Source organism: Anarrhichthys ocellatus, unplaced genomic scaffold (assembly GCF_004355925.1).
Source record: "Anarrhichthys ocellatus isolate YVR2014 unplaced genomic scaffold, GSC_Weel_1.0 scaffold1474, whole genome shotgun sequence".
In the NCBI taxonomy this organism is placed as follows: domain Eukaryota; kingdom Metazoa; phylum Chordata; class Actinopteri; order Perciformes; family Anarhichadidae; genus Anarrhichthys; species Anarrhichthys ocellatus.
Window position 1 is genome coordinate 1 of NW_022281448.1, and position 11,091 is coordinate 11,091.

An 11,091-nucleotide genomic window follows, 5' to 3' on the forward strand; every position below is an offset into this window, starting at 1 on the left:
TGTGTGTGTGTGTGTGTGTGTGTGTGTGTGTGTGTGTGTGTGTGCGTGTGCGTGCGCGCGCATCCCGTCTGTCCTCAGCTAATCTCAAATACTACTGGACCCATCAGCCTAATAGTTTTTGTGCTCATTTATGACTGTATGCCCAAATACCTTTCAAGGTTGCAGTGCTTCATACTTTTTGAAAAACATGTTTCACTGACTGTTGTGTGAGACGTGTGAGTGGAAAAGTGCTTCAGATATGCTCGTGGGCCAATTGTGGTTTGTATTCATTCAATACAACTTGGCGGAGACATGCAGTCTATTGAGTGCACTGTTCTACTTCTTTCATAAATCTGTCCCATGTGAGTGCAACACAAATCAGAAGTACCCCTTACACCTTAACTTTTTTGACATATCGTCCAATTCATTTAATTTTCCATTAATGTTCTTATTTAACAAATAGGCCTAAACTAGAGCCTTACCTTGCGTGACAGAGCGTCAAATATTCCCCAGAACAGTTTCCTGGAGAGGTGAAGCTCTTCATCTGATGTAGCTCCGAAGCTGCCCCAGCCTCCAGCCAGGCAGTAATACTTCCAACAGCGCTCATAGTGATTGGTCAACAGCTGGGTAAAGTCAAGAGGACATTCATCAACCATCTGCTGGCTATAAGAACAATTTTCAATGAAATAGTGCAGCCGTTGGCACAAGTTCACAGTGCAAGATCGCTTGTCCTTGATCATATTTTCAGGACACTGAAATCAGAGATGCTGATGCAAAGGAAGTGCACTTGTAAGGAAAGAATTGTGTTGTTGACAACTGTATGAGCTAAAGTAAAAGCCCTGAAGATTCATTTGAAAAGCACTTTAGAATTGAGGGAGATTCAAGTTGCTCACCTTCAGAGGCATCTTGGTGTGTTCATTCAGCAGAGGGACGTCGAACACCAGCCTCCTCAGCAGATGCTGCATCATTGAAGGCCTCAGCTTACTGCACATTATTAAGATGATGTACATTAGTTGGTTATTTACACTACCACACAGAAACAGTACAATTCAGATCTTTAAACTAAAATAAACTAGAAAAACAAATGACCAACAATGACATTATAATAAAACACAAAAAGCAAGTGCTTCACAAAGATGCATCTACAAAAATGAATAATGAACGAGTTGGGGAATCAAATAAATGAGAATATAGTGATTAGTAGCAATAGTCAGGTTGAAGCCAGAGCTGTTAAGAGTGAAGCAGACCTGAAATGATAAGAGGAGGTGATGATGCTCACATCATAGTTCAAATGACTAAACTCATAATATTACAGTGTGGCTGAAGTTTATTGGTGTGAGTTCTAAAGTAAAGCTTAAAGCTGCTATGAGGAACTTTCATTTAGTGTTGATTCTGGCGGTCCCTGAGGACAGAAGTGGTAGTGTTTCTGAGCACCAGAGTCCCTTTAGAAAACCTCATTCTACTACAGCAGGGGACAGTCTGCTCTGCGTAGTTTAGTTTAGTTTAGTTTATCTATTTTGCACAATTCAAACAATAAAATAAAAATAAACAGACATAACAAAGATAAATGGATATCACAGTGCAGGAACAGGCAAAATGCCAACTGGGCTTATTTGAAGCCTCCACCTATATAATATTACAATCTTACAAAATTACAGAGAATATTAAAATGAATACACTAAAGATATGCGTAGTCCTGGTTCTGGTTCTCCAGTGCCGCCCTTTCCTCCAGCGGGCCCAGCAACACAGCCTGGACCTCCAGCAGCGTGGCGTTGGTGTTGGCTCCCAGTGGAGCTCTCCTCCTTCCACTGGAGCTCTGGCTGAAGGTCGAAGACAGCAGGGAAGTCAGCTCTGAGTCTGTCCGCGTTTGGCTGGTCGCTGCTGGAGGCTGAGCTGGAGGCTGAGCTGGAGGCGTTTCGGGTGAACCTGCATGTTTTAATCTTATAGAGGCATTACATTGAGACTGTTTTATAACCAATGAAAAGTTCCTCGTAGTAGCTTAAATGAATGATTATTTGTACCATACTAAGTATTATTATTAGTTCACAACACTTGTCAGAATCTTACATTGCTCTCCTGACAACCCCTTCCACATGTTTTAACATCAATGATCAATTCTAATGACTCGCACACTTGCGCATCTGTTTTGCATCTCTCTCCCACATAATACCAGTCTTACCCACAAACAGCCAGCAGACACTCCTCTATGGCGTCCCTCTGGGCCTTGGTGAGGCAGCAGCCTTTGGACAGGCGGTAGACCGTGTGGAGGAGGGAGTCGATCAGCGAGGCAAAGGGCTCCGTCCCCGCAAACAGTGGAGCACATTTAGTCAGGAGAGGCAACACAGCAGTACACAGATACCTGTTGAGGGCAAGGGCCATGTCTGTGGCACTGAGGGCAACCTGACACGAACACAGAGCGAAGACGAGAGAAGACGAGAGAAAAGACAGAGAAAAAAGGACGATTTGAGTGAGCGATCAGGTTTGGTCTGAGGAAAATGTGCATTCGAAGGGCAGTGGGATTAAAGAGGCGTAATGTGTGTTTGTGGCTGAGAAAGACTCTTCCCAAGAGAATACCACCCGAAATGATTGTTATAATAACATTGCAATACATTTGACGTTTACTCCAGTGGTGCATTGGAGGGAGTTAAACACTTCATTTTCTGCATTCTGTTGAATTCTTCTGCATCAATTTATGGTGAAAGCCAGAGTATAAGTTATGAAGGCTCTCAGACATTCTGTATTGTAACAAATATTTGATCTGCTGTACATCAACTTCTTCGATTCAAAGTTATGAATTGTCTTTAGTTTGTGGAAGTTCCGTCTTTAAATGTGCACGTGGCACCTGTTCACCTGAACAGTACATGAATTCAGTTTAAGTAATTCATAAACCAGTGGACTTTGATAAATCCTATGTGTTCATGTTCAAAACCTTCTGCTCATTCAAAATATATGAGATTCATTTGAGAATATTTGTGTTTATGAAAATAATGTCTGCTGTTTGATGCTGAGCATTAACACAGAAGCCTGCTGCTGCTGCTGGAAACAATGTGGATGACAGAAGCGGGACTCAACCAACAGAGTCAAATTACAGGCTGTTAAACCAAAACAATGATCATGTATAGACTAAAAAGCTCCACAGAGCTGAGAGGAACTACAGAATTTAATTAGTTCAATTTTAAGGAAATATCAAAGGGCAACAAAGAAAGTTTCACACATACACACACTTACAGTGTCCAGAGAGGCAGCGGCTCTCAGGTCCGGTAAGAAGCCGACTTCCAGCAGGTGCAGCAGGAAGGTTTGGTCTTCTATACCGTAGACCCTGTCCAGGAACAGGACCATGGCTGCTTTATGGTCCGGACAGAATCCAGCCGACATGTCCGGCTCCACCACCAACCCGTCTGTACATGCAGAGGCAAACACATAACACACACACAAAACAAACAAGAAGTCAAGACTTAACCATCAACTAAGTCAATGCTTTTATTTGCTCATGTTTATCATTGATCTCATACTGGACCTGTTGAACTTCAGGAATACTGTTATGTATGTAAGATAGGCTGGGTGCTGGAGGGTCTGCTTACCTTTAGCCAGGTTGGGCATGGAGAATGGAATGCTGATAACTCCCACCAGGTCTTCAATAGGAATCAGGGACCTCAGAATTGCTCTGATACGGATCGCTTCACCTTTACCAGCATGGATTAACTGAAACAAAATGGGTTAGGTTAGTGTGGGTATCGATATGAGTCTGTGTGTGTGTGTGTGTGTGGTCACACACATGCATCTCTGGAGCACAGCGGCCCAGCAGGTCAATGAGAGCAGCATAGAAGGTCATGATGGCGTTCCCCATGTGGATGGTATCATCTTCGTCTTCTTCCAGCATGTCACTGCTACACACACAAAAACATGATGCTACTAAATAGTCCAGACTACTCACATCTTAAACAGGTCAGGTTGCTTTCCCATAATTCATCACTCAAGCAACAAATGAAACACAGGGTTTCCCTCTATTCAGTGAATATAAAAACACAGATCTGGGATGGACAATACCCGTGTTTGGGTTGAAACATATATATCGGGACATTTACAAAAACACTGATCTATTGAACTGTAAAAGATTTCTAGTCGTGTAAACATAAAACAAGAAGTGACGATGTTGTCTTACAGTGTTTTGCTGCTCTCAGACGTTGGAGAGGGACCATCTCTGGAGAGATCCTGAGAGATCCTAATGGCTTCCTCCATCGCCGCCAACAACCCATCGCCACCTTCACCGCGAAGGGCCGGGCCAAAACATTCCGGTCGGCGGATCAGAAGCCTCACCACGACATTGGCATTCTCCTCCACACTTTCACCTGGCCACAGAACAGCAGAGGTGTTCATGACAAACAAACTGCGTGGCGAACACATACTACGTACACATGCATACATTGATAAAGAGGGACAACAGCTTTTGTGTAAGAAGAACAGATTTGACTACCAATGTAGTCGAATGTGAGAAAAGGGATTTGTGAATTCACCATTACAGAAGACAGCAAAGCGCAGGAAGTCGAGGTAGCGCTCCCCCTCCACAGGGTTCCAGCCAATGTCCGGGTATCCATTACGCACCAGCATCACACAGCTCTGCAGCCCACAGCCAGCCAGGTACTGCACCACCTGCACGGGCAGACAAAGGGGCAAGTTTAGTAACACTTCCTTTGATGACCATGTCTATGATGCATCATAAACATACTTATAATGCTCATTATAACACTGTATAATCATAGTTATAAGCACTCATAAATGTTCTCCATGCTTTATAACAATAAGCATAACACATTATAAAGCATTTTATTTTATAATTTCATAAGGTCAAGCAGCGTTATTTTTTTCCCCAAGAGTGTCCCACCGTGCTGTGATTGGCTAGCACTACTGTGCTGTGATTGGCAGCTGATCTGGTGATAACGATGTGCCATCCTACGCTGTGACAAGAATGTAGACTTTATATACTATAGATGGACTGGGCTACTTAGCTTGATTACTAAGTCCACCATGCTTTTATGCTACATTGGTTACACATCATCTGGCTATAGCAATGTGCTTTCCTACGCTGTGACAATGGTAAGTGGATGAAGAATGATGACACATTCATTTGGTACATTTTACAAATATAGCGGCAGACTAGTTAGCTAGCCTGCTTGCTAATTCCATCATTATATTTCCCATAGTTGTAATACATTATACTATATTTAGAACCCATCGCAATTGCTGTTATAATGCATATATATGATATGAATCAATAAGATAAGTTACTCTAAGTGGCCATTATTTAAGTATATTATATATAAGTAAAACTATATACCCCTATTGAAAAGAACACACAGAGCACCTAAACGCAAATAATAAGGGAGGGAGGGATGGATAGATAGATGGATGGATGTATAAATGGATGCATGGATAGATGGAGGGATGGATAGGTGGATGGATAGATGGATGTATGGATAGATGGATGGATGGATAGATGGATGAATGGATAGATGGATGGATGGATAGATGGATGGATGTATAAATGGATGGATGCATGGATAGATGGATGGATGGATGCATGGATGGATGGATGGATGATGGATAGATGGATGGATGGATAGATGGATGGATGTATAAATGGATGGATGGATGGATAGATGGATGGATGTATAAATGGATGTATAGATGGATGGATGGATGGATGATGGATAGATGGATGCATGGATAGATCGATCGATGTTTTCACTGTGTTGTGGTCTGGTATGCCTGGTGAGGTTCACAAAAACACACCATCTGTTTTTGGTCTGAGTGAGGTGAGGGCTGAGATGATGCCCAGATAAATCATCTGCAGCCCGTATTCCTCATACAATTCTGTATTTTGCATTCAATTAAATTAAACTCAACTCAACTTTATTTATCCACAAAGGCAATCTGAGTTTGGGCAAGTGCAAATAGACAAGAAACAGCCATGAACACAGACAGACATTAACAAGCACCGGAGCTATGTCGACATTAAGACTATGTTGCACTGATGGTGTAGTTGCTAAAAAACAAATATGAAATAGATAAAAGTCATCATACAATAACGATAAGAATAAGTGAATATGTAAATAGTCCATAAAGCTCGAAGGCATTTAGGTATTTCATGTTTGTTTTTGTATGTGCTAAGCTCCCGATAGAGGACAGAATTGTCTTGCAGGTCCTTGTTTACCAGGTGAATGTATCTGGAACTGGGGGTGGAGGACATGAATACTTTCCCCCATGACATCACGGGCCTTTGCTGCTCATAGAATGAGGCTAAGCTTGGGAGGGGCACTCCAGGGATTTATGAGAAAGTGTTCACTACGCTTTCTGTTTTTGACAGTAAGGGATGGGAACCAGCCGATGAAACACAGAATCTCTCAATGAAGGAACTGTAGATGGTCCTGAAGGATGGATTTTTGGGGGAAGTATTAATATTGGTGTGGCATTATAGCTGATGTGTTTTTGCTAAAAAATTCAAGGTTGTTATAAAAGATGTTAGCAAGATATTTATACTGGTCCACAACATCCACCTCCTCGCTGTCTATGTCCTAAGAGGCTTCCTTCTGAGATCAAGAACCATCTCCCTGGTCTTGGTGATGTTTAAGAAGTGACAGGAGGACCGCGTTGTCAGCGAATTTAATAAGGTGACGTTAAGAATGGATGCTCTTACAGGCATTACTGCAGAGCAGAGGTCTTCAACAGGGGGTCCGCGAAATATTTGGTTGATTAGACAATTTATAAAAAATAATAATAATTACATTTTTTTTTCTCTAAACATGAATGTGTCCATTATTGCAATAGTTCAGTATTATATGCAAGATGACAGGTATGTTTATGCATGGCAGTGGCACTAATAGGTAGGGTTGGGTACCGAAAAGCGGTGCCAATATGGTATCTACCGGACCGAAACGCAACGCAGATTTCGGTGCTTCCTTTCGGTGCCTGAGCCGATTGAAATTCTTTTTTTACACTACTCTGCTGACTCCGTCCTGGCAGACTCGGTCCTCCGTTCCTCACTCATAGTATTATTACAACGGGGTACTTAGCGCTGGCGCTCATAAGCACAACATCCACAGGCACGCGAAAGCTTCTTCTTCTTCTTCTTCTTCTTCTTTGAGGTGTAGTGGCGGTTGGCAAATGACGAATTGGTGCATTACCGCCACCAACTGGTAAAATAAAACAAGTCATGAAACGTGTCGTATTTTGCCAGAGAAGGAAAATATGCTCATATTTCTGCAAAAGAATTGCTGAAGTTTGAAGCTGTAGTGTGTGTACAGAGTGTGTTTTGTATTTATTTATAGTCATGGTATACTTTAAACAGTTAGTATATTGTTCAATTTGAAGAAAAAAGTATCGGTTCAAGCACCGCTTAGGCACCGGGATCATTTTAAAAGTATCGTTTTAGCACCGGTATCGGAAAAAACCCAAACGATACCCATCCCTACTAATAGGCCATCACTCATTTTTGTTTCCACATTTATGTTTAAAATGAAAACGTTAATTTGAATATCTTGTATGCATGATTATCATGCAATTAACAGACAATGTTGATATTGGCATTGGTATCAGCTGACAAGGTATGTTTATAAATGGCAGTGGCACGGCCACCCTACTCACTGTACCTTGCACATGTTTAAAATAAAAACATGAATATATGAACCTGTGTATTATTTGAATAGCTTAGTATTGAATGCACAATAAAGAGGTATGTTTATACATGGTACTAGGCCAATTTAATATAAAACACAATTTTATACAATATATATAGTCGGGGGTCCCTGCTCCATCTCTCTATCAGTTTGGGGGTCCTTGGCCTGAAAAACTTTGAAGACCCCTGCTGTAGAGAATAAGGGGGACGAGAATGCACCCTTGTGGTGAGCCTGTGCTGCTGTCTAACTGATAAAGTGTCGTTTGTGAGGACTCTCTGAGGTCTATCTGTTAAAAAAAACTAAATCCTTAAATAGGAGCCTGGCAAAGGCTCAGCTCATGCATACTTCAAATGAAACAACCACTAAATTGCTGAAATATTTTGACATACCTTGTGTGTGTGTGTGTAAATGTTTGTGAACCTCACCTTCTCCAGGTCTGGCTCTCTTAAAGCCAGGGCCAACTCATTATTATCCATGACGGATGCTGCAGCCACATCCAGAGGAGTAGATCCTCGCATGGAAGGAGATGCTGAGGAGAGGAGAGAAGATAAGGAGAGGGGAGGGGAGGGAAGAGGAGGGGAGGGGAGGAAAAGATATAATAAATATAAATACACTTAAGAGAATAGGGAGTCTATCACTAATAAGACGACAGAGGCTCTGTTCCTGGATACAGCACTGTCAGATACACAGCACTATTCAGACAGCCAACGCTCTCTGTGACTAATAAGGGAAGAAGCTGTAAAAAAAAAGGTTTCAAAAAGTACCCAAAACCTTGTCAGAGAACAGCACACAGCTTCTCCACACACAGGAACATGCTAGTGGAAAACAACTCACGGGTTGTAAGCAACAACAGTGGTGAAAGCAGTTAGGAAGGAGCGAGCAGAGGATCTCCATCGTCAAACATATGACTGCTGGCTTTCATCTTCTTGTATCCAGTATCCATACTGGCACTTCACATACACTTCACATGATCTGCTTGGTCAAAGTCTTGTGTTTTTTCCTGTCAAGTTCACTGCACGACTAACAATGTGTTGTGGATTATAAGCACCGCTGTATCAGAGTGGGCTTCACTTTTTTATACATTTCTTTACCTTCTATTTTGGGGACAGCAACACTTTTCACTACACATTGCACTGGTGTGATGGTGTAGGTGACAAATCAATTTGAAGTGAATCATATAATTATAATTTTTTATATGTATAAAACATATATATATTAATATCAATATGAAGTGAAAATGTTCACAAAGTATTGAAGTTTGGTATTTTGGCTGCATGGTTACAACTGAGCAGACTCCATCTGCTGTGTTCACTCTCTATTCACTATGTACACTCTTAAAGGAACCACAGGGGTTTCCAGCTTGTACCCAGAGGAGAACCCTTTTTGATTAATGATAGAACATCTTATAAAGGTTTCACCTGGAATCCTTTCAGAGGGTTCTACCTAGAACCCAACAGAAAGGGTTTTACCTAGAACCATATGTGAAAGGTTCCAGCCAGAACCTCTTATGAGAGGTTCTACAGTGAACCCTTCTATGGTATATTGGTTCCACCAAGAGCCCTCTCTGGAGGCTCTACCTTTCAACCTTTTAAGGGTGTCAACAAGAAACCCGAGGATTCTACCAAGAACCCTTTTAAATTGCAAGGGTTTCATCTAGAACCCATCCAGAGGGTTCTATTGAAAACCATTTCATATCCCAAGGGGTTCATCTAGAACCCTTTTACATTCGAAGGGTATTATGTAGAACCCATTTTAATTCCGAATTCTGAAGTACCACTATCTGATCTACCCCTTCAAAAGTCCTCAGTGTAATGACTGTAAGTAAGAAGGTAAGTATTGTCCATGACATGGACACTGCACTGCATTTTATAGATTTTAAAATGACTGTACAGCTGTCAGCAATGACCAAAATAATTATGATTCATAAGAGTCCAAAATCTCAATACTGTATATTGCTTGTTATTGAGTTAACCATTGAGTGTCAATTATTTAAGATAATGAATGAGTGTGCAAGGTCAGAGTGCGATTTCAGACACAGTTCATGGGACCATCATTCTCAACATATGATTTCTGTTTCAATGTTTCTCTTCAGTCACACAACAGTACTCACATAACTCCCATAAATGTTCAAGCTTCCATTAATCCACAGCACCCAATCATCCAGGCAATCTGCATTTATGTTGTGGCTCAAGTGGTTAACCACTTGTGGATGTAAACTGTATACAGTGAACTTAACGAACCCATTTCAAAGATGGGCGGGGACTTCTCAGTGGAGAACTAACCAACAGATACAGTATATATCACACACATACTCACCAAGCCCAACACTGCTGTTCTCCAGCAGGTAGCTGAGATGGTCAAACATGGCTTTCTGGTTCTGGCGGCTGATTCGGCAGAAGTAACAGAGAAAACGACAACAGTTGGCCACCATCTTAGGGAAGGTGATTTCCTGCAAAGAAAACACATGCTTCATGTCAGACAAATGCCATGCAGCGATATTGTCTTCTCATTGTTGGAATGCTGTTAAGCATTTTTGATGTTTGATATGATGGTTATGGGAGTTTTGAGGATTTGTTTGAGAGGTGTTTCTCTGTTTAATCTCCATGAAAAGGCTGCAAGGACACAGGTGTTTCTGATTAAGCTAATTAGTGATGTTGATAAACACAGACTCACGGACACGCACTCCTCTCTCTCTCTCTCTCTCTCTCTGTGTGTGTCTCTCTCTCATACAGTCATTCAGGTCTTAGAGACTTTTAGAGGACCCCCCCCATTTTAAAATAAAAGCCGCACACACATGATTTAGAGATATACGTGATGCAGCTCAGCCAATCAAATATGGGTATTCTGATAAGTTTCCTGATTCGAGTGACATTTACACACACCGTGACACAAGAGGGAGAGACGAGGAAAGACATGACAGAGCAGGACAATAGTTATGTAAGCTGTAAATGATAAAACATAGGACAATCTCCAAATGAGAAAGATTGCCAGAGAGATCAGAGTCTCTCACTCACTCATACTCTCTCTCTCTCTCTCTCACTCACTCACTCATCCTCTCTCTCTCTCTGTGTCTCTCTCTCATACAGTCATTCAGGTCTTAGAGATTTTAAGAGGACTCCCCCCCACACACACACACCCCATTTTAAAGTAAAGGCCCCACAAAATGAATTATAACTGAAATGCTTGTGATGAAGCCTGTCATTTAATAACCTGTTTATGTTTATCTAACATTAACATCTAACGTTAAGCTCAAAATTAGGCTTTTTTGTTGAAATACTGAATGCTCTTACGAATACTGCGACAACTACTACTACTGCTACTAATATTTCTAGTATCACTACTACTACTACTGCTACTACTTCTACTGCAACTTTTGCTGTTGCTACTATTATTACTACTACTACTGCTATTACTGATACCATCAATATTATTACTACCA

The 11,091-nt window shown here is 41.4% G+C and overlaps 1 protein-coding gene across 2 annotated transcripts; it reads right to left on the bottom strand.

Moving 5' to 3' along the window:
* Positions 1 to 18: 18 nt before the first annotated feature.
* Positions 19 to 10,211, bottom strand: LOC116377629 (ryanodine receptor 2-like). Of its 2 annotated transcripts, none has more exons than XM_031839301.1 (10): positions 9,969 to 10,211; positions 8,078 to 8,181; positions 4,494 to 4,629; positions 4,142 to 4,328; positions 3,755 to 3,863; positions 3,561 to 3,681; positions 3,208 to 3,377; positions 2,159 to 2,379; positions 873 to 963; positions 19 to 602 (listed from the first exon to the last, which is right to left on the bottom strand). In XM_031839301.1, exons 1-10 carry the CDS (start codon positions 10,123 to 10,125, stop codon positions 450 to 452), a joined length of 1,449 nt encoding a protein of 482 aa, XP_031695161.1. In that variant the 5' UTR covers positions 10,126 to 10,211; the 3' UTR covers positions 19 to 449. The 2 variants fall into 2 exon arrangements, with proteins under 2 accessions (XP_031695161.1, XP_031695160.1); XM_031839300.1 differs by having other exon boundaries at positions 21 to 602; positions 3,755 to 3,866; positions 9,969 to 10,210.
* Between the last annotated feature and the right edge of the window lie 880 nt (positions 10,212 to 11,091).